Source organism: Macaca nemestrina, chromosome 18, assembly GCF_043159975.1.
Source record: "Macaca nemestrina isolate mMacNem1 chromosome 18, mMacNem.hap1, whole genome shotgun sequence".
Lineage (NCBI taxonomy): Eukaryota > Metazoa > Chordata > Mammalia > Primates > Cercopithecidae > Macaca > Macaca nemestrina.
In genome coordinates, this window is record NC_092142.1 from 77581891 (window position 1) to 77604043 (window position 22153).

At 45.9% G+C, this 22153-nt stretch overlaps 1 protein-coding gene across 8 annotated transcripts in view; it reads left to right on the top strand.

Annotated features, from left to right (window-relative positions):
• Window positions 1-22153, top strand: part of LOC105491228 (WW domain containing oxidoreductase) — a 1122875-nt gene that overhangs the window by 541673 nt on the left and 559049 nt on the right. Inside the window, exons 9-11 of one of the 8 annotated variants that reach the window (XR_011616112.1) lie at window positions 1-106; window positions 3155-3278; window positions 4046-22153. The exon at window positions 4046-22153 is cut by the window's right edge and continues 9155 nt beyond it. The exons of 2 other annotated variants lie outside the window; for them this stretch is intronic. Coding sequence is in view for 4 of the 6 variants with exons in the window: in XM_011757426.3 (XP_011755728.2) it covers window positions 1-189 (189 nt within the window). In the remaining 2 variants the exon portion in view is untranslated. 5 more of the 8 variants (XR_011616111.1, XM_071083669.1, XM_071083670.1 and 2 more) reach the window with 5 other exon arrangements.

A 22153-nucleotide genomic window follows, 5' to 3' on the forward strand; every position in this document is an offset into this window, starting at 1 on the left:
ATAGATTCTGGCTATGTCACCCAAGGTCTAGCACAGTGGCATGATTTCGGCTCACTGCAGCTTCCTCCTCTCAGGCTCAAGAGATCTTCTTGCCTTAGCCCTCCAGGTAGGGCTACATGTGTGCGCCACCATGCCTGGCTGTTTTTTGTAGGAACAGGGTTTCACCATGTTGCCAAGGCTAGTCTCTAACTCCTGGGCTCAAGCAATTTGCTCACCTGGGTCTTCCAAGGTGTTGGGATTACAGGTGTGAGCCACCACACCCAGCCAAAATATTCTTTTCAAAGTGATTAGAAGTAGAAGAAGCTTGCTCTCTTTTTATTGGCACTTCTGCCTTATATGCACTTTCGGATTTAAATTATTCCGTCTTTTATGAAATGACAGTGTTTGGAGGTGGTAGATGTTTTTTAAGTCTCCTTACTTGGAAAAACAAAATAAAGTTGACAACCTGATTTCGGACCTCCCAATTCTTTCTAAAAAAAGAGTCTTCTTGGTCCATGAAATCCAGAGGAGGTCAAACTAGCAAATTTGCAAGTAGTTGCTTAATAGATAAACAGTTAAGATCAAGAGTCAGAAATATCTGGGTTGAATTCCAGTTCTGTCATATTAAGTGACAGGTTGCAGAACGACCCCATCTTTCTGAGCTGTTTTTGTATCTCTGTACGATGGGGTTAATACTACTAGTATTTGCTTCCAGGGATTGTTTTGGAGGGGAGTGAGGAATAAATGATACAATTAACTAAAACATGTAGAATAGTATTTGACACAGAGTAGGTCAGCATGCCCTAAGTATTAGAGTCATTATCGGGTTATTCTGCTACCTCTGCATTTGAGTCCTTTCTTTTGGACTTTCCTACTTACGTTGCAGATTTTATTTTTATTTATTTATTTATTTATTTTGAGACGGAGTCTCGCTCTGTCGCCCAGGCTGGAGTGTAGTGGCGCGATCTCAGCTCACTGCAAGCTCCGCCTCCCGGGTTCACGCCATTCTCCTGCCTCAGCCTCCCCAGTAGCTGGAAGTACAAGCGCCTGCCACCTCACCCAGCTAGTTTTTTGTATTTTTTAGTAGAGACAGGGTTTCACCGTGTTAGCCAGGATGGTCTCGATCTCCTGACCTCGTGATCCACCCGTCTCGGCCTCCCAAATTGCTGGGATTACAGGCTTGAGCCACCGCACCCGGCCTAAATGTTATTTTTTTGAAGAGGGTGTAGGCCAAGAAAGGGGTGGGAGAAATGAGGAAGGGGTTGATATAACCCCTTAGTGTCCTCCTCATTACCACAGACCCTCTCTTCCTCCACTTACTTAATTGGCCAATTTTATTTTGTTTTATTTTATTTATTTATTTATTTATTTTTTTAGGTAGAGTCTCGTTCTGTCTCCCAGGCTGGAGTGCAATGGTGCTATCTCAGCTCACTGCAACCTCTGCCTCACAGATTCAGGTGATTCTCCTGCCTCAGCCTCTCGAGTAGCTGGGATTGCAGACACACGCCACCACGCCCAGCTAATTTTGTATTTTTAGTGGAGTTGGGATTTCTCCATGTTGGTCAGACTGGTCTCGAACTCCTGTCCTCAGGTCATTCGCCTGTCTCAGCCTCCCAAAGTGCTGGGATTATAGGCGTGAGCCCCCGCGCCTGGCCTACTTGGGCAAACTCTTACCTGATCACCTTCTCCACCCCTCCTACATGTAAAAGAAAGGTAGGACCATGTTGGGGAGGGATCGAACATTTATTATCCCGATTTTACAGATGAAGAAGTTAAGGTGGCCAGACATGGTGGCTCACGCCTGTAATCCTAGCACTTTGGGAGGCCGAGATGGGGGATCACTTGAGGTCAGGAGTTCGAGAGCAATCTGGCTAACATGGTGAAACCCCATCTCTACTACAAATACAAAATCAGCCGGGCGTGGTGGCGTGTGCCTCTAATCCCAGTTACTTGGGAAGCTGAGGCAGGAGAATCGCTTGAACCTGGGAGGCAGAGGTTGCAGTGAGCCAAGATCGTGCCCCTGCACTCCAGCCTGGGTGACAGAGCAAGATTCCATCTCAAAACAAAACAAAAGAGAACAAAAAAAGAAGAAGTTAAGGATTGGAGAGCATAAGTATCTTCTGTGGGGATACCCAGCTAGGCAGGGACAGGGCAGGGATTTGAACCTAGGAGCTCTTGGATTGTGATTTTTTATTCACCCCTCCCTCTCCACCCTTCCTGTCTTCAAGCCTTAGCAGGTGAAACTGCATTTTGTACCACATGACTTTAAAACAGAACCACAAGCTCAGAACTTTGGTTAGGTCCCACCTGTGTTCTCTAGCTAACGTACAGCAACACTGGTTTCCAACCTTTCATTGTGCGGGTTTCTGATGAGTACGCTGGCAGGCCTCTGGCTTCAGAGATGCCACTACAAAGGTCTCCTCCTTTTCATAAACAGATTGCTGCAAGGCCCGCTTCTCAAGAAAGCAACTTGTGCTACCTCCTGCGTGCTTTTATGCTTCACTGTGAAGTGCAAAGTTGGGCTGGCAGGCCTGGCTTTCTTCTCCGCTTTATGTATGATTCATCAAGAGGACTGCAGGCTGTGGTATGCGGTGCAACCCAGGCTGTGTTCCCAAGTGCATCAAACAGGGATTGGGACCTGTTTTCCTTCCCACTCACATGTAGGTCACCTACGGGAGCAAGGGAGGAACCATCTGAGTTTTTTTTTTTTTTAGGTTTTTCATTGCTGAGAACAGTTCCAGCTCTGCTGACCAAAGGGCTGAGCGTCCTTTTGTTAGTCTGACCCCGTAGAGAGCCCAAAGAGGCAACCCTCCGGCCAACTGACAGCCAGCTGTGGGGTTGGACACCCTGTTTTCCACACCACTGAGCACTCTTGAACCCAGAGAAGGTGCAGGTTAGAGATGCAGCTATATACTTCTGTACCAGAGAGAGACCTTTGTGTACGTTTGGAATAAAAATTTTTAGCATTAGTGATTCAGTTTTTTGTGTCTAAATACAAATGTCCAGGAGAATAGGAACACCATAGTGGTCAGCTAAGAGCAAGCAGTTAGTTTAGTGTATGACAAGTATCTCATTATAAATGGATGCTGAAATGCCCAAGCGTGGAAATGATACGCTTCTGCTTTTATTTTTAAGTCATCCTTATAATATCTCTTTCCCTTATTCCCTCCTTCAGGCACAAAAATGCTGTTTGATTGGGAGAGCAAGTGGAGCTGTTAAAAGTTCTAGGGACGGTCGGGCATGGTGGCTCATGTCTGTAATCCCAGCACTTTGGGAGGCTGAGGCAGGTGGATCACAAGGTGAGGAGTTTGAGACCAGCCTGGCCAACATGGTGAAACCCTGTCGCTACTAAAAATACAAAAATTAGCTGGGCGTGGTGGCGGGTACCTGTAATCCCAGCTACTCGGGAAGTTGAGGCAGGAGAATCATTTGAACCCAGGAGGCGGAGGTTGCAGTGAGCCAAGATTGCGCCACTGCACTCCAGCCTGGGTGACAGAGTGAGACTCTCTCTCCCAAAAAAAAAAAAAAGTTCGAAACCAGTGGATCCTGCCGATAAACATCATCCAGACAGAAGGAAGCTGAGCGCCAATGGTTTAGAGACTCAGCACCAGACTGGAGAGAGAGAGAGTGTGTGTATGTGTGTATGTGTGTGTGTCTGTATGTGTGTGCGCGGGCGCATTGGTGTGTAGGTGGGCTTGAGAAAAGTGCTGACTTTGTGAACAAGGAGGAGGGAAAAGGGCCCAGAGCAGTAAAGAGCCTGTAAATAAATTTATCCCAGCCTCAGCCCCATGCATTCACTTGAGATTCCTCATCCAACCCTGACGGCTTCCCTGCAGGACATATTCTACCCCCTCACAGATAGGAAGCCTTGCCCAATGTGATTACATCAGGAAGTAAGATTTCAAATCTCAGTGTGCCTAATGCCAAAACTGTACCTCTTGCCACTCAACATCTGCAGTCAAAGGCTCCCTGACTCAGGATTTGCTGGGGTCTGGCTCTGGGCTATTGGAATTAGATGCATGAGACCCTTTCCATCTAAACCTTAAGTGTTTTGCCTGTTGGACAGATGCCTGGTTGTCCCTTTAATCCGTTGTCCAAAAAGCCTGAGGAAGGATGGCAGGTGGACTTGGATCTTGGCCACCACCTTAGATCCTGATCAGGGGACCTCTGCAACTACTCACCTGGGAGGAACTCCAGGAGCTCTGATGTGTTGTCCTTGACTGGGCAAGAAGGGAAGGAGAATTGTGAAACATGCAGAATTAGAAGTCATGCACCTGGGTTCGTATCCTGGCTGTGCCACTTATTTTCTGGTGGGTGGAGAGGGCAGACAAGTTGCTCATCCTCTGTACACCTCAGTTTCTTCATGTGCAAAATGAAGATGTTAGTTGTTTCTTTATTCAAGGGTTGTTGAGAGGACGAAGTGCTAAAAATGCTTGAACAGCATTTGCACAGGCAGTAACACAGGAAGTGCTCCCTACTTAGCGTGGACAACATCATCTCCGTCCACATCAGTGTTATCATCGTCGTCATGAAAAGCCCTGGCCATCATTTTGCCTTTGACCTGGATGTCCATGTTGGAAATACAGCTAGTGGAAGGCATGCCCAAATCTCAGAAGTTGGCCTTTCCGTGCAGATGTCATTGGTGGCCATTGTAGGGGAAAAAGATGCTTTGGAAACCAGGACACAGAGAAAAGTACCTCGTATTACACAGAGTCAAGAGAGGTCACTGTGGAAGTACAGAAGAAGCCTTGGCCTAATTGCACGGATAATACAATTCCGTAACTCATCCTGCCAACACGAAGGTAGATGGACGATCCCTATCCTCGCTGTGGAACATTGCCCGTGTTTTCCTAGGAGAGACATCTGCACTCCAGTAGTGATTAAAATGCCTTTGACAGGCTCTTGCTATTAAGAGTTTCTGGCTCCAGTTTAATAAAAGGTAGTATATTATAATGGAAACCAGGTTATTATTGATAAGGACTAGACATATTATAAACCAGGTTAAAGCTTTGATAATCCCACATGCAAGGGGAGGGAGCTAAGGGTTATTGCAAACCTACTATGTGTCAATTGCTCTAGTAGACACCTCAGACATTACAGCCAAAGAGTCCCACCTTTGGATAAACCCAGTTTGGCCTCTCTGATATATTAATATATTTAATCATCAGACTTTCAGTGTTAAAGGAGATTACAGTAGAGGCGTCCAGTTGATTGGGGAATAGTTGCTGCGAATGATAAGCTCTTTTGAATAAACCGATACTGACTTAATGAGGTTCTGCTGTGTATTATCTTTTTTTCCTAATAGAAAATAGAGTGGCTACCCTCCCCATCCGCCGTTTGCTTCCTGGTAATGACCCTCTTTTCTCTCACTCCATGGGAACTTTTAAAATTGATAAGTAATGGATTTTTAGCCTCAAGTTTCTGGAATTCTAAGAGGGCCTGAAAGGTAAGTGCTCACTTACCGAGATGTGTGAACAAAAACAGGCAGCCTAGCTCAGCAAGTAAGAATGGAGTGGCATCTCCCCGCCTGCTCTGGAGTCATGCGTTTGCTTCTGGAAGGGCATCAAGAGGCATTCAACCTCCTGTTAATTTGGTTGCTTCTTCAGATACCCTCTTCATGGTGCAGCCCTGAGCTGGAACATTTAAAGACCAGTTGTTAAGGACCAATCTGAGAGCCTGTGCATTGGTTAAAACTCCTTATCTGGCCATAGAGGGTGGTGTGGTTTGGACGCGTTCCCCTTGTCTGTCCAATTCCCAACAGAGGCAAGTGCACATCTGAGACAGGTTGAGGGTTCAAGCTGTCCAATCCCTGCTCATCTGCAGCACACCCAGGAACGTGGACTAATGAAAAATAAATTGCACGCCTGACATGCCCATCACGCTGCCCGCATTTTCTAATCATCACAATAACTCTGTGGTGAGAAATATTTCTGCCTGTAATCCCGGCACTTTGGGAGGCTGAAGTGGGCGGATCACTGGAGGTCAGGAGTTTGAGACCAGCCTGGCCAACATGGTGAACTCCCCGCCACCAACGCCCCTCCCCATCATCTCTACTAAAAATACAAAAAATAGCTGGGCATGGTGGAGGGCACTTATAATCCCAGCTACTTGGGAGGCTGAAGCAGGAGAATCTCTTGAACCCAGGAGGCGGAGGTTGCAGTGAGCTGAGACAGCGCCACTGCGTTGCAGCCTGGGCAACGAGAGTGAAACTCTGTCTCAAAAAAAAAAAAAAAAAAAGTTCCTGCCCCCACGTTACAGATGAGGCTTTTAAAGATACCCAGCCACTGGTCCACAGTGATGTGACTCATCAGTGGTCCACCTGACATAGGAAATTCGGTTGCTTTGGAAATTTTGGTTCTACCACATCACCTTTCCTTACTCCCTGACATCATTCCCAGATCAAAGACAGGTAAAAGAAGGAAGGACTGGAGACATTGTTTTCCTGTATGCTCCTTGATAAAGGGCTCAGAGCTAAGCACAGAGTAGGTGCTTAAGCCCTTCTGTTTGAAAGGAACTTTAAACATCTTTGGCAGCAGCTAAGAGTGTCAAAATAGAGTGATGTGTAGGGGACCTAGGGCCTGGGTAACATTGTCCCGGCCCAGGGCCTACTGTGGTGTGTGTGTGTCTCTACCTTCCAGTCTTTAGGAACGCGGAGAGGGGACCTCTGTAATTGGTACCAGCATCCATGAGCATGGAGGACTTTGCTTCCTTGCAGGGTCAGTCCTTCCTCTGAGTAGGGGGCAGGGGTCTCCATGCCATCTTCCACTAGGTAGGCGCAGAATCACTTTCAACTTGGTCACCTTTCTGTGCAGTGTTTTGAGTTCTTCCCTGGGAAACTTGCTCACATCATCCACTTCTCTCTAGGTTCTCCGTACTGCTTTCCCGACTCCAAGCTAAGCTCTTCTGTTAGTTATTCTGGTAACTGTCCAATATCAGGCACTACCCTCAGCACTGTTTCCCATGGCAATTATTTTACATGACAGTTTAAAAAACAGGAACATTCTATTTGTATTCGCATTTTGCCCACAAGCCAATGAAGGCTCGGAGGGGTTGAATGGCCCAAGTTTTGTAAGTGGCCAGGGGCAGAGTCAGGAGCTGAACCCAAGACATAGGCCGAGGAGTCTGTGTTTGTTCTTTAAACCCCGGGATTCAGTCGCCCAGCTCTTTTCATTCCCTGTCCTTTCCCCCCTCTGGCTGGGTCTGTCTTTCCTATCCCTACCACTTTCCACCACCATTTTTTTGTTTGTTTGTTTCCTCTGCAAGCAGCATCTGAAAGGCTCAGACCCAGCCTGTTGGCCTTGGACTCTGATAAGATCTCTCTGTGCTCCTTTTGTCTGGGCTGTACCTGCCTTTTCTGGATGACCCTGTTAATTGCAATTGACTCTCATAGAATGTGGATAGCAGTGCCACTTGACACCAGACTAATGCTTCTGACTTTTCCACCATGCCCCAGCAGCAGGCTTGAGGGAAGGGCGGGGGTGGTCAGAGGAGAGATAGAGCACTTCAGATTCCAATCAAATACTTCAGAGCATGAGAGCTTTTCTCTTTGTCAGGGCGCTGTCTCTCTCCAGGTTGGGAGGAGATGCGGCATTTCTAGGAATTCACAGTAAAATCAGAAATAATTAGGAGATTTCACAGTTGTCGCTCCTGTGAAAATTGAGGAATTTTTTTTTTTTCTCCTATTTCCAAGCTTTAGTCCTAGGCATGGAAAAATAACTTTGAAGAAAACCTGAGAGATACGAGTAAAAAACAGCTCCTCTGGGGAGGTGGTAGTCGGGGCTTAATTTCCTAAAGGCTTCCTGGGTATCAGGGCTGCTTTCCTTTATAATCTTTTACCAGTCCTGTGGGGGAGGAACAGAAACCCACTTGAGGGGTAGAAAAGCTGAGGTCAAAGGATCAGCCTGCTGTCCAATACTGGGACGTTATATTGTTCTTTTTGGGCAGGGTGGAAACTTGGAACCAAGAGCCCGTTCACTTTGGAAGACTCGACTCCCAGGATGTACAAAGTACCTCTGCATGTGCGCAAAGCCATGTGGGCCCAGGCGTCAGTGACAAGTACAGGGAAGTGACCCAAGCTGGGTCATTCCTTACGAGGAGACTGGCACCTGGGCTCACACCTTGCCGTATATGACTTCATGGGAACCTCACAACAGACCTGTGGGCTCAGAATTATTCTCTCGCTTTGCAGTCGAGAAAAGGGAAGTGCACGGAAGGGAAATAAGAGTGTTTGAGATCCCAAAGTGGATTCATTACTGTACTAAGAGTAAACCCAGAGTTGCCTCTGGAGGACCTGGTGGTGGGTGGGATGGAGAGAGAGGCCTCCCCCGCCCCCCAGACTCCAGGGGCACGGATTGGCTTTTTTTTAAATTAATTTTTATTTCATTTATTTATTTATTTATTTATTTATTTATTTATTTATTTTCCAGACAGAGTTTCACTCTTGTTGCCCAGGCTAGGGTGCGATGGCGCGATCTTTGCTCACTGCAACCTCTGCCTCCCGGGTTCAAGTGATTCTCCTGCCTCAGCCTCTGGAGTAGCTGGGATTATGGGTGCCCGCCACCATGCCCAGCTAATTATTTGTCTTTTTTAGTAGAGACAGGGTTTCACGATGTTGGCCAGGCTGGCCTCCTGACATCAGGTGATACACCCACCCCAGCCTCCTAAAGTGCTGGAATTACAGGTGTGAGCCACCAGGCTAGGCCCAGCGTGGCTTCAGTGTGAGGATGAGGACTACTAGGAAGATAGAGTGGTGATCTCATGTCAACTGTGGAGGGAGTAGGAGGCAGGCGTTTGGGGATCACAGCTGGTTTCCTTTTTAAATCCCACACGGTGCTGGCGTATTTTCACAGCCTGTGACCACTCAGATAGGAAAGTGAGACAGCAACGCCAGGCGGATTCATTTTCCTTTAGATGAGGGGTTCACAATAGAAACACAAAGCATTGAGTATTGAGAAGAAATGGATCTTCAGGATTGGAGGGAGGCCGATAGAGAGTCTCTGGCATTGCCAATGTCCTCTCTTTGGGTCATGCGTGTGTGTTTGTGTGTGTGTGTGTGTGTGTGTGTGTGTGTGTGCGCGCGCGCCTGTGGTGATTTTTAACAAACGAATGGATACTATTGAAGGAATGTTCCACTTCAAAATCCCAATCTCTGACTTCCCTTGAAAGTTTGGAGTGCCACTCAAGTCGGCCGCTCTGGGCTAGAATCCTGGTGTTCAGAATTGGCAGGAAGGGCACAGGGGCGAGGTATAGGCTCAGTCTCCACATTCTGCACCTCGCCAGCTCCGGCCATTGATGTGACCTGATTCCTGTACTGCAATGAAGCAGGGGTTTGCATCAGAAAGAACCACCAGTGCTTAATACCTAGGTGATAGGCTCATCTGTGCAGCAAACCACCATGGCACACGTTTACCTACGTAACAAACGTGCACATAAAACACATAGTTCCCTGGAACTTAAAAGTTGGTGAAAGAAAGAAGGAAAGAAAGAAAGAAGGGGCTGGGCGCGGTGGTTCACGCCTGTAATCCTAGCATTTTGGGAGTCCGAGGCAGGCAGATTGCCTGAGCTCAGGAGTTGAAGACCAGCCTGGGCAACATGGTAAAACCTCGTCTCTACTAAAATACAAAAAATTAGCTGGGCATGGCAGTGTGCACCTGTAATCCCAGCTACGTGGAAGGGTGAGGCAGGAGAATTGCTTAAACCTGGGAAGCAGAGGTTGCAGTGAGCCGAGATCGTGCCACTACATTCCAGCCTGGGTGACACAGTGAGATTCTCTCCAAAAAAAAAAAAAAAAGAAAAACAAAGGAAGGGCAGATGGAAGGAAGGAAAAGGGAAAGGAAAGGAAAGGAACCAGCTGCGAAACTTGTCCTAACTGAGCATTACTGTAACATAGAACAGCTGAAACACTCCTCGAAGCTGAGAGAAGGGTTTGGGAGAGAAGCAGGCTGTGGTTGTGAACAGGTGCCTCCTCCAAAAAAATTCTCTTCCTTGGATTTCAGAATGACCCCCATTGAGAACAAAGCCTTTCACGCTGTGTTTATTTTTTTTCAGGTCTAAGTTTCCCCCAGGAGATTTTTTTTTTCTAAAGGAAAAGGCAGAGAAGCCCCCAAACCAGAGCCACAATCGAATGCAAATATGAAAATAGGACCCATCCTGGAGAGAAAAATGCTCCTTTTTAATTAGAAGCCTGGAAGGGCATACCCTTTAATTGCTGCAGTTGTAGTGTCAGGGCTATCAATATCCGTGGCTCTTTCATTAATAAACTGGCAAGTCAGAAAGCAGCAGGAGTGGGAACCCCTCCCCACCCAATCCCCTCTCCCACCCCAAGCTCTATTTAATCAACTGCAGACTCAATCAAATGGGGAAAAGAACATGTAAATCAGCCACATTCATTCTGCTGGCCCTAAATAGGTAGAAGGAAGGGAAACATGAAAGGGAGCCTTCATCCGTTTCCCTGCAGATGCCTGGCTCGTGGTTAACCCAAGCAAGAGGTAGTTAAACGGCCCCGCAGATTGCGAGCGACTCCGGGAATGCCTAGGTTTATGTATGGATTAACACAGTGATAGACCCTGAGAAGCAAAAGACGAAGACTAATTACCTGACAGAGCTCCCCTCCACTTGCCTGGGTCATTGAAATTAATTTCTGCTTTCAAGCTTGGCAGAAAGCAGCTGCAGAATTTCAGTTCAATACTCAAATTAACGGGGAGCCGAAATTATTTCTCTGCACAGGCGGTATTAGAGGAGTGGGTTACCAAATAGATCTTGATCGCAGACACGGAAAAAATGATTATTCCTCCCTTTTCATCAAGAGCCGTAAGTCCTTGGAAAACGCAAAGAGGGAAGAAAAGAAGAAAAACAACAACCAATTTATTGGAGAGTTAACACTTAAATACTCTAGTACATTGAATGTGACATGCCTGTGTAGGAGACTGTCTGTCCCGCACATAATTGACAATTTCTCTCCATTTAACAGGAAAATAGATGGCATTTTTATATATACTTGAATTGGGATTCCTAAGCCAGAGATAATTTGTGAATATCCATTCTATAGCATCCTGTGTTGTCAAGAAGGTGTTGACTTATTTCAAGGTTAAGGAAATGGGTGGGGAATGCCGGGAGGAGGTGGAGGATAGAGGATTGGACTAGGAGTCAGAGTTGGGATTTGAACCCATGGCTTCTGTCTCCAGATTCCTCGTTCTGTCCCTTTATGTTGACTTTCCTTTTTTGCTGAAAGTCTCTGTCCTTGCTTCTTTCTCTTTGGGCTTCCCGCTTTTGTTTCAGCCTTGATGGAATCTGTCGACTTTACTGAGCTCCATATATGTGCACCAGGTCAAATTCAATGCTGCCCAGACCTGCAGTCCTCACTTATTTGTTCCTGTGATTTTCGTGCCACCAGGAGCTGCTTGATGGATGAGGTTTCCGGGCAAGTTGAGTCTCCATGTTCTTGCCGTGGGCTGCTGCCAGCTGAGACATGGATGAAGACTCCTTTTCGTGTTTCCCTTCCTTGGTGTCCATGGCAGTTCCCACCTCGACTGCTATGGTATTTCTTTTTGCTTCTGCTGAGGCTGTGTGTGGGTGCACATCAGCATCAGCATACCTCAGTGGGGAATGCTGGGCGTGAGGCACACTCATGATAAAATGCAGGAAAAACATCTCTTTTCTAACTGTCCAGCCCTTTAGGATTAGGAAATACTTGAATAGTCCATCAAATTCTGGAATCCTACTGCCGAATTATGGCACTCATCCTACTCGGTGTAAAATCCTGGGGTGATGGTTTGTAATAGCAATAATAGGACCTGCTTCCTGGTGATCCTGTAAGGATTAAATCAGTTGTTGGTGATAAAATACTTAAACTGTGCCTGGCACAAAGTAAATGTTAGTGCTCCTGTTATCCCTGCTCCTGTTAACCCCAACTAGATAAGCCAAGATAAGGTCCTCTCCATTGTTTACCTGAAGAGGCAGAAAAGCTCTGCGCGGCTATCCAGAACCAAGAGGATCTGACAGCTCTGGAGCTTGTAATATTTGCAGCACCTCTTGCCTTCTTAATGCCTAAGAAGTCAAAAGAAGACAAGTATGCCTAGAAAACACGAAGGATTATCATTTATCAAATATTTGCCATGTGCCAAGCATACTCATATTTAGCTAACAACAACAACAACAAAATCAACCCTGACAAGGTTTTGTAAGTCATGAAACTGAGGCTTCCCGAGGATCTGTGACTATTGCAGATTTCCAGTGGCTAGTTCAGGGACAGTGCCGGGACTCGAACCCTTGTCTCTGTGTCTCCCAGCTCATAAGGTGTGCTGCCAAGTCACCCATGAGTAGCAATTAGGCCCCTTCTAACATGTCCAGCTTGAAACCTGTGACCTCAAGGCCAATGACTTGCACATCTCATTACCACTCCCCAGAGCCGTCCAGCTCCTAGCAGGAGAGGGAGGTTAATCAGCCATGCACTGAATCTGCTTATAAGGCTGTTTCATGTATGATTTTTATATCTTGGCTCCTAATAATGGCCCCGTTATAAATGATTGTCTCACTATGATATACTGGTTCCTTGCCTTTTAGGAACTGATTTAAAAGGAAGCCCTAGACTTCTTGTGCCTGTAGAGTTTATTCATATCGCTCTTTGCTTGCTCAGCAGTTGAAATGGGATGGAGGACAGCCCCCCCACTCCAAAAAAAAAAATAATAATACTTTCTTCCCAGCCTGAAACAGTTGCCATAATTAGTAACCTCCAGCTCCCTTGATATCTTGATGATACTTTATAAAAACAAAACAAAACAAAAAACACGGCTAGGTACAGTGGCTCACACCTGTCATCCCAGCAGTTTGGGAGGCCAAGACGGCGGATCACCTGATGTCGGGAGTTGGAGACCAGCCTGACCAACATGGAGAAAACCTGTCTGTGCTAAAAATACAAAATTAGCCAGGCATGGTGGTGCATGCCTGTAATCCCAGCTACTCAGGAGGCGGAGGCAGGAGAATCACTCGAACCCGGGAGGTGGAGATTGCGGTCAGCCGAGATCACGCCATTGCACTCCAGCCTGGGCAACAAGAGCGAAACTCCATCTCAAAAATAAATAAATAAATACATACATACATACATACATACATACATACATACATACATAAATACATAAAATGAAAAAAAAAATACTACTCCTCCCTCTCCTCCCCACCCTAAACATCTAATCAGACAGGTAGTGCTGTTGGACTGACGCCTACCCCATGTGTCACCTCCCTTCTCTATGTAAACAAAAATTTTTATTATTTCTAGAATGACTTAGGAGAGCAAGTCATGGGGGATAAATAGCATCAGGGAGTGTCTTTTCAAACCAAAAACCTGGGCACTTTTTTTTTTTTGAGACAGAGTTTCGCTCTTGTTGCCCTGGTTGCAGTACAGTGGGGTGACTCACTGCTACCTCCGCCTCCCAGGTTCAAATGATTTTCTTGCCTCAGCCTCCCAAGTAGCTGGGATTACAGGAGCCTGCCACCATGCCTGGCTAATTTTTTGCATTTTTAGTAGAGACGGGGTTTCACCATGTTGACCACGCTGGTCTGGAACTCCCAAACTCAACTGATCCTCCTGTCTTTGCCTCCCAAAGTGTTGGGATTACAGGCGTGAGCCACTGCTCCCGGCCAAACCTCAGCACTTTTATCCAACAAATATTTACTTCGTGACGATTATGAGTCTGGCTTAAGAATATACTAGTAGGTACAGCAGGAGAGCATATAGGAGAAGAGGACATAATAGAAAATCTGCAAGGCATGTGAGGAATATAGATAGGAATTACTAAGGAAAATTGTACTTTTGTGGAATTCTTTGTATTAGTAACTATTAATAAATGGTGAGTTTTGGTTCTACTCTTCAACGAGTTTAAGAGGAAGGAAATCATTAAATAGTGCTTTGTTTTCTTCAAAAGTTGGGTTGCATTAAATAAAGTTCTTTAAATTCTTCTCTAAACCCCAAGGCTAATCAATATACAATGTAGTTACAATGGTCTGCTTGCTCTTATCAGAATCTTTCAAGCTCTTGCGTATCTAAGGGTTTTTTCCATGTACTGGTTTCTCTCCCCGATGGTCGTCTTCTACCCTTGGTGTGAGTACCACCTCCTCATTCCTTAGCTGTCAGTGTAAATGCTCCTTCCTCAGAGAGAGGCCCTTCGTGACCATCTGTGTTAGTTTCCTGTCAATGCTGTAACGAATGACCACACATGAGTGGCTTACATACCATGAATGTCTTCTCTTACCATTCTGGAGGTCAGAAGTCCAAAATGGGTCTGTCTTAGTCCTTTTGTGTTGCTATAAAGGAATGCCTGAGCTGGGTCATTTACAAGGAAAAGAAGTTTATTTGGCTCATGTTTCTGCAGGCTGTCCAAGAACCATGGTGCCAATGTATTTCTGATGAGGGCTTCAGGCAGCTTCTACTCATGGTGGAAAGTGAAGGGGAGCCAGCAGGTTCAGAGAACATATGGGGAGAAAGGGAGCAAGAGAGGGGAGGGGAAGTGCCAGGGCCTTTAAAAGAACCAACTCTCGGCCGGGCGCAGTGGCTCACGCCTGTAATCCCAGCACTTTGGGAGGCCAAGTCGGGTGGATCACAAGGTCAGGAGATCGAGACCATCCTGGCTAACACGGTGAAACCCCGTCTCTACTAAAAATACAAAAAAATTAGCCGGGCGCGGTGGCGGGTGCCTGTAGTCCCAGCTACTCAGGAGGCTGAGGCAAGAGAATGGCGTGATCCCGGGAGGCGGAGCTTGCAGTGAGCCGAGATCACACCACTGCACTCCAGCCAGGGGGACAGAGCAAGACTCCGTCTCAAAAAAAAAAAAAAAAAAGAACCAGCTCTCTGGGAACAAATAGAGGGAGAACATTAATCTATTCATGAAGCATCCACCCCCATGACATAGACTATTGTCATCAGCCCCGGCCTCCAACATTGGAGATCAAATTTCAACATGAGATTTGGAAGTAACAGACATCCAAACTATAGCAGGGTCTCACTGGGCTGAAATCAAGGTGTTAGGGCTGGACTCCCGGGGCCTCCGGGGATAATTTGTTCTGACTTTTTCAGTTTCTAGAGGCCACCTGTGTTCCTTGGCTGGTGGCCACATCTTCCATCTTTAAAACCAGGAGTGCAGGGTCTTCAGTTCTCTCTCTGACTCTGCCCCTTCTCTCCCACTTTGTCATCTTTTTAGGTTTATTTGTGACCCTTTAGGTCCTTTGTGACTGCATTGGTCTCACCTGGGTAACTCAGCATACTCTCCTCAACTCAAGAACTTACCTCCCTCTGCAAAGTCTCCTCTGCCATGCCAAATAACACATTTGCAGATTTCAGGGTAGAGCATGGATGCCTTTTGATTTTGATTTTGTTGTTTTTGGTAGAGATGATGTCTTGCTCTATTGTCAGGCTGATCTCGGACTCCTGGGCTCCATCAATCCTCTAGCCTCCCAAAGTGCTGGGATTACAGGTGTGAGCCACTACACTTGGCCTTTTGGCACCATTATTCTGCCTGCCATCCTGTCCTAACTAAAGAAAGTAAGGTCCATCTATCCTCCGTCTTAGCCCTTCTTTCCTTAGCCTCCTAGCACTCATCCCAATTTATATATTTTAATTTCTTTTTTTTGAGACAAAGTGTCACTCTGTCACCCAGGCTGGGGTGCAGTGGTGTGATCTTGGCTCACTGCAACTTCTGCCTCCCGGATTCAAGCAATTCTTCAGCCTCAGCCTCTCGATTAACTGGGATTACAGGTATGTATTACCACTCCCGGCTCATTTTTGTATTTTTAATAGAGACTAGGTTTCACCATGTTGGTCAAGCTGGTCTCAAACTCCTGACCTCAAGTGATCTGCCCTCCTGGGCCTCCCAAAGTGAGAGGATTACAGGCCATCGTGCCTGGTGTACATATTTTAAATTTTATTTTTCAGTTTACTTGGTTTTGCCTCCTCCTAGAACAAGAACATAAGTTCACTGAAGTTAGGGATCATGCCTAGAATCGCCTTCCTTTTACCTCCCGTCAGCCAAAACTAACTCTGCTGTGTCAGGCTGTGTTGGTTGTGAGTAAGAGAAGTCTCACTGAACTAACTGAAGCTAGGCAGGTTGGAGAGGGGGATGCCTTGTGGAAGTGACAACTCTAGGCATGTAACTGGCTCAGACTCGGCTGGGGCCAGATATACAGATGTCATCAAGAGTCTTTCTCTTCCCTTTGGGCCCAGCTTTCCCTTTGTGACCCAGGAACTTCCTTCCCCGATGATGGCCAAGCCTTGAGGATGTGAAACTCCCCATTGCCCCAGTCTGGAATCGACCATCCTGGGTCTAGCTGGGGACATCCTTGAATCAGCCTCTGGGAATCACTGAACCAACATGAGTCACTTGCTACTGTGAGATCTCAAAACACATGGATCAGGACAGCGAGAAGGGCTGATTCCCAAAGGAAATGCGAGTGCTTTACAGGAAAGGGAATGGATGCTGGCCAGACCCCGGTGAGGATGAGGAGTAACTGAGCTGCAGACTCTTGTTTATCCCTCCTTCCACCTGGGAGACTGGCTGCTGGTTCTCATTGCTCATGTGGGTCTCCAGGTTTCCATCATTACACGGATTAGCACATGGTTACATGATAATAGGCCCTTTTCAGTACACAATGAAATCATGTACAAAGCACCTTGGGGTCTGTTAGAGAAGGGAATGGATGTCTGAGGTATGCTAAGCCTGATCTCCATCTTCTCAAACTTTCACTGCCACTGTGCTGTAAGAGCCGGCAGATTCCTCCCCGTTCTATAAAATAACAGCTACCATTTTCCTGAGGGCATACTGAGTGCTGGGCAGCACATCAACATCAGACCATCACCTTCTGATAACTCAAAATAGCCTGCAGGATGACTCAGAGTCTACTGGCTGTTAAGTGCCAGATTCAGAGATGAAACCCAGATCTAACTGGACTCAAGACAGAGGTTTCTAGAACAGAAGCCACAAATGTGTTAGCTAAGGCTGGTTATGTCAAGTGGAATATTTCTGCCTTTGGGGGATCCCAGCTCTTTTTTTTTCCTCTCTCACTCTGAGAATCTAGAGGCTGTTACTGCTGATTTTCTAAAAGACAACATTAGTCATCACTTTGCCAGGAATTTCATATGGACGGTGGGGTTTTCTTTTTCATTTGCTTTCCCTTAGTATTTTCCGGTATTCATTTGGCTTCTTGAACCCTCCCTATCTGTACCCCACACTTATTCTTATTCACCCAGAACAGGTGTGCACCACCTTGGAGAAGATGAAGCCAGAGAGAAAATGAGTCAGACAGGAATTATGTTGAAAGGTGACTGAATACATTACCACCTCCCAGGAGTTGTCTGAAAAACAGCTATTTCTTTAGGACATCAAAGCACCTTTTTCCTCTCTAATTCATGCATATCCCTGTACAAAGACCCATGGTGGCGAGGGACTGGTTTTTAGATTGCGTGGGCGCCCTCGGAAAAGGAGAGGCCCTTGTTGTAAGGAAACTCTGGTGCGTGCGCACTCCTTCGTCTGCAGCCAGCCAGCTCCCCTGCACTCACTGCTTTGCTGCTTTGGGGAAGAGTTTTTGTCATGATCCTTTTTGCAGATAGCTGTAAGGTAAACAGTCACTGGTCCCTAGGATGTCTTGCTAATGAGACACCAAATATACACATGGACAATGGCCAGACCATATTTAGTCATGGAACGCTGACCCACAGGCTCTGGAGCAGTCAACTGAGAATGGTCAGGACTTGGTCAGTAATGCCCAGTTTTGCTAATTTTTGTCCCCACTTCCAACGCAGAACCAACCAGAGAAAGCCAGATATGCTCCCCAAGCCAATCATACAGGATGCCTTGGTCTAGTGAGCCCACCTCCGGCTTCCCCATGTCCACAGCCTCCAGTCGGAGCATACTGGAAGGCATCCACTTTCTTTTTTGTTTAACCATAAAGCTTTCTTTCTCCCTACCTCCTTTGAGTCTCTGCCAAACACAACTGATGGTGGCTGACTGCCTGGCTGCAGGAAGTTCTGAATAAATGACCTCCATTTGTTATTATTTGGGTTCCCTTTGTTTATTTCTACACTAGCTTTGCACTAGGTTAATTTTTTCCCACATGGCTTTTCCTGTTTGTTTCTTTGATGGTTTTTAATTAGTAATTAGTTTACTTATTTATTTATTTTTTGAGAGGGAGTCTCGCTCTGTCGCCCAGGCTGGAGTGCGGCAGTGTGATCTTGGCACCCTGCAAACTCTACCTCCCGGGTTCAAGGGATTCTCCTGCCTCAGCCTCCCAAGTAGCTGAGATTATAGGCGCCCACCACCACGCCCAGCTAATTTATTTATTTATTTATTTATTTTGCATTTTAGTAGAGACGGGATTTCACCATGTTGGCCAGGCTGGTCTCAAACTCTGGACCTCAAATGATCCAACCACCTTGGCCTTCCAAAGTGCTGGGATTACAGGCATGAGTCACCATGCCTGGCCTGTTTTTAATTTTTTTGAGAGACAAGATTTCACTCTGTTGCCCAGATTGGTGTGTGGTGGCATGATCCTAGCTTACTGCAGCCTGTTAAGTCCTGGGCTCAAGTGATCCTCCCGTCTCTGCCTCTTGAGTAGCTAGGACTACAGGTGAGCACCACCACATCCAGCTATTAAAAAAAAAAAAGGAAAACAAAAAAGCTGGAGTCTTACTCTGTTGCCCAGGCTGGTCTCAAACTCCTGGCTTCAAGCAATCCTCCTGCCTCGGCCTCCCAAAGTATTGGGATTACAGGCGTGAGCTACTGCACCAGGCTCTTCCCCCATTTGTTGGTACATACCATAGACCTTGTCCTTTCCCACCTCTTAGGTTTTGCTTACTTTCCCTTCTGTCCTTTACTTATGACTCTGCCCACTTTTGACCTCTGTTAAAATTATTTGTTACTGTTGTTATGTTATTATTTTATGTGTTGAGTCTACCGTGTACAGCTTGGGTTTACTTATCTCATTTAACCCTTAGGAAAATCTCACACTTACATACTCAAAGCCTTGATTTTGCAGGTCTGGTTGATGGGCATACAGAGGAATTAAATGACCTTGGCTTCCACATATGGCAAGCCACAGTAATGGAAGCAGGATCCAAATGTGTGTCTGTGTTTGGATCAAAAGCCCTGGCCACCATCTTGATTCACCTCTCTTATCTGTCATTCTATGGAGGGAGGTTCCATTGTATATTTTTTCTTTCAATTAGAGTATTTGTAGATTGGAAGCCTATTGTACTTTATCTTTGCAACTATCATAGCAGCTAGAGGCCAGTAGGACTGGCTGAAATGTCTGAGGAAGGAGGGAAGAAGAAGGAGAAAAGCAGGACAAATGAACCCAGATTAAGGAAAATAAAAAAGAGTGTTTGGCTAACTTACATAGAAAGGATCTCATTTTTCTTTTTAACAGATCACTACATACAGTGACCATAGTGTTTCTCTAATTTCTTCAGGACGTACTTTGAAGATGAAGAAGTATGTGTATCCGCTTTTTGTCTTTCAGAAGAACATATTCCTATCTGTAAAAATAACAGATAATTTCCCTCTTAAATTCTATAAGCTGGAGATACTGCCCCTGTTACAAATGAACACAGATTCATTTTGTCACCTGTGTGAAATTGGTGTCCTTATGCCTTGCTTCTCAGGCTTTTCCACCATAACATCAGACTGCCCATGCAGTGCTTGAGATTTGCCCTGTGACTCAACCCAAATCTAAAGCCCGAGTCGTATGAATCCAGGACACCTGCGTGCAAATGCATTTTTCATGTATAGGTTGTTCACTCTGGTCTTTGAGATTGTGTAATTAGCATATGTTGTCATAGTGATGTATTTATTATAATGGAGGTGTTCTCAGGAAACCAGATTTAATAGTTTTAAATCAGAGGCCAACATGGACTTTTAGGAATTCCATTCACAGTAAATTTTATGCATGGTGAAAGGTTATGGAATGGGTTTCCATGCCACGTCTCCCCCTGTCCCACAAATCTCAGCTGGCCTACAAAGGTTCCACTGTGGATTTTTGCCAGCCAGACACCCTGATGTAGATAGAACATTACAGATTTATATTATCACTTACTTGGCACATCTTCCTTTGGAAATGGAATAGGGAAAAGGTGGCTTGGCTGTTTGGTTTATGTCCTAAAACTTCATCGTAATGTGATTCTCCTTAACAGAGGGACTCGTGAGCTTAGGACTGATGGAAACTTGGCTTTTCTCCTGTTGGATTGATAGCTCCTTGACTACTGAAGCCATTGCCCATCTGTTCAACTGTTGTATTCACGAGGAGGTTAGACCCCCGACCCAAAGCCCGGGTACCTGATTTTCCTCAGTTAGGATCAGAAATCCACTAAGTTTTCTTATATTTTAAGCACCAAAGTAGCACCACTGTACAGCATCTTTACTTAATCCACCCTGTTTCACGTGTGTACATCCCTGGCATGCTTAAACAAGAAAGGCAAATGAGAGAGAGAGAGAGAGAGAGAGCGCCCCGAGGTGCCGGCAGGCTGTGGTTCCTTTGTGTCTAGAGAGAAGATATAACGATTGAATTAGACTCTTAAATATCTGTGGATGTCAGGTTGAATACAAGCAGCTATTCAGTGTTTTACTCTGGCAGGAGAACAAGTCCCTTGGAGGTGGGAAGCCATGCAGGTCCCTGGAAGTGTGAGCAGATTGTTAAAATGGTATCAAAGATGGGCTGGCGTGAGGCCAGACTCTATCCTTGATGCTCACCTGAGGTCTAGGGCTAAACTCTTGCCTTTACCTGTTCCATGCTTACCCATTCCTGCTTTTTGCTTAGAACCTCAGTGCTCTTGCTTATGGAGACTCAGCTCATGTCTCCAGACAATGACCCCTGCCTCCTGTGCAGGTGGTAAGCATCAGTACATAACTGAGGAGTGCGGGAGCAGCAGCCCAAATCTCTGATGAGGAACCTCTTCGGGATCAGCTGATGCTTTGGAACGAGACACTGTTGGGTGGAAATCTGGCTTCTCACAAACTATTTGGTTGGACTCATGCCTTATTCTTTCGGAGCCTTAGTTTTGTCATCTGTAGAATGGGAAGTATTGCTAGCTATTCCCATATGAAGTGATAGAGAGTGTAAGTAAGATGGAATGTCAGGCACAGGGATGGTTGCCATTATCAATTACATTATGATGATGATGATTTTCCACCTAGATCAGGTATAAGGTGAATGTATTATTAGCATTCCTGGGACTGTTTTAAAGGAAGTACCTATGAGGCCTCATGATAAGCCAGATGTCCAGAAGGCAGCTTGAGACCAGGGCTCCTGGTAACTTAAAAGATGTTTGGGGCTGGTCATGGTGGCTCACGCCTGTAATCCCAGCACTTTGGGAGGCTGAAGTGGGCAGATCACGAGGTCAAGAGATCGAGACCATCCTGGCCAACATGGTGAAACCCCGTCTCTACTAAAAATCCAAAAATTAGCTGGGTGTGGTGGCGAATGCCTGTAATCCCAGATACTTGGGAGACTGAGGCAGGAGAATCGCTTGAACCCGGGAGATGAAGGGGGCAGTGAGCCAAGGTCACACCACTGCTCTCCAGCCTGGGTGTCAGAGTGAGACTCCGTCTCAAAAAAAAAAAAAAAAAAAAGGGAAGCCATGACCCATGAATTCCCAATACAATTGTGGACTCTATAAAGGACTTTAAAGAAAGTCGTAATAGATCATGCAGACCCCTCAGCAGTTTACTCACGTGTCTGGTGCTCCAGGTATTTCTCAGCCTGTTTGGGGTCTCCCTGTGTTACCTGGACAGCTGCTGCCATCATCAGCACCCAGCCAGGACTCCTCGACCATCCTGGACTCGGGATTTATCATCCCCAAGAATTGGGGACTGTGGAAAAGATGCCAAATTTGTTCTTTTCAGATTCAGATTCTTCTGTGATAAAAATAGAGTTGGTAGACAAGCAGATATTTCTTTTATATGTGTGTATATTTTTATTAGACTGTGAATTTATTCATCTTCCTTAAATACTGACCTTAAGTAAATTATATGATTGGACCCAGGCATAGAACCTGATTTGACTCCCCCTTGCCCATCACAGTTCTGGAGTTCACACATCATTTGTTACTTTGAAAAATGAACTTTTGTTATTTGATTATGGTAATAAATAATGTGCATGGTAGAAGAAGGAGAAGAAAACGAAGAAAAATTTAGAAACT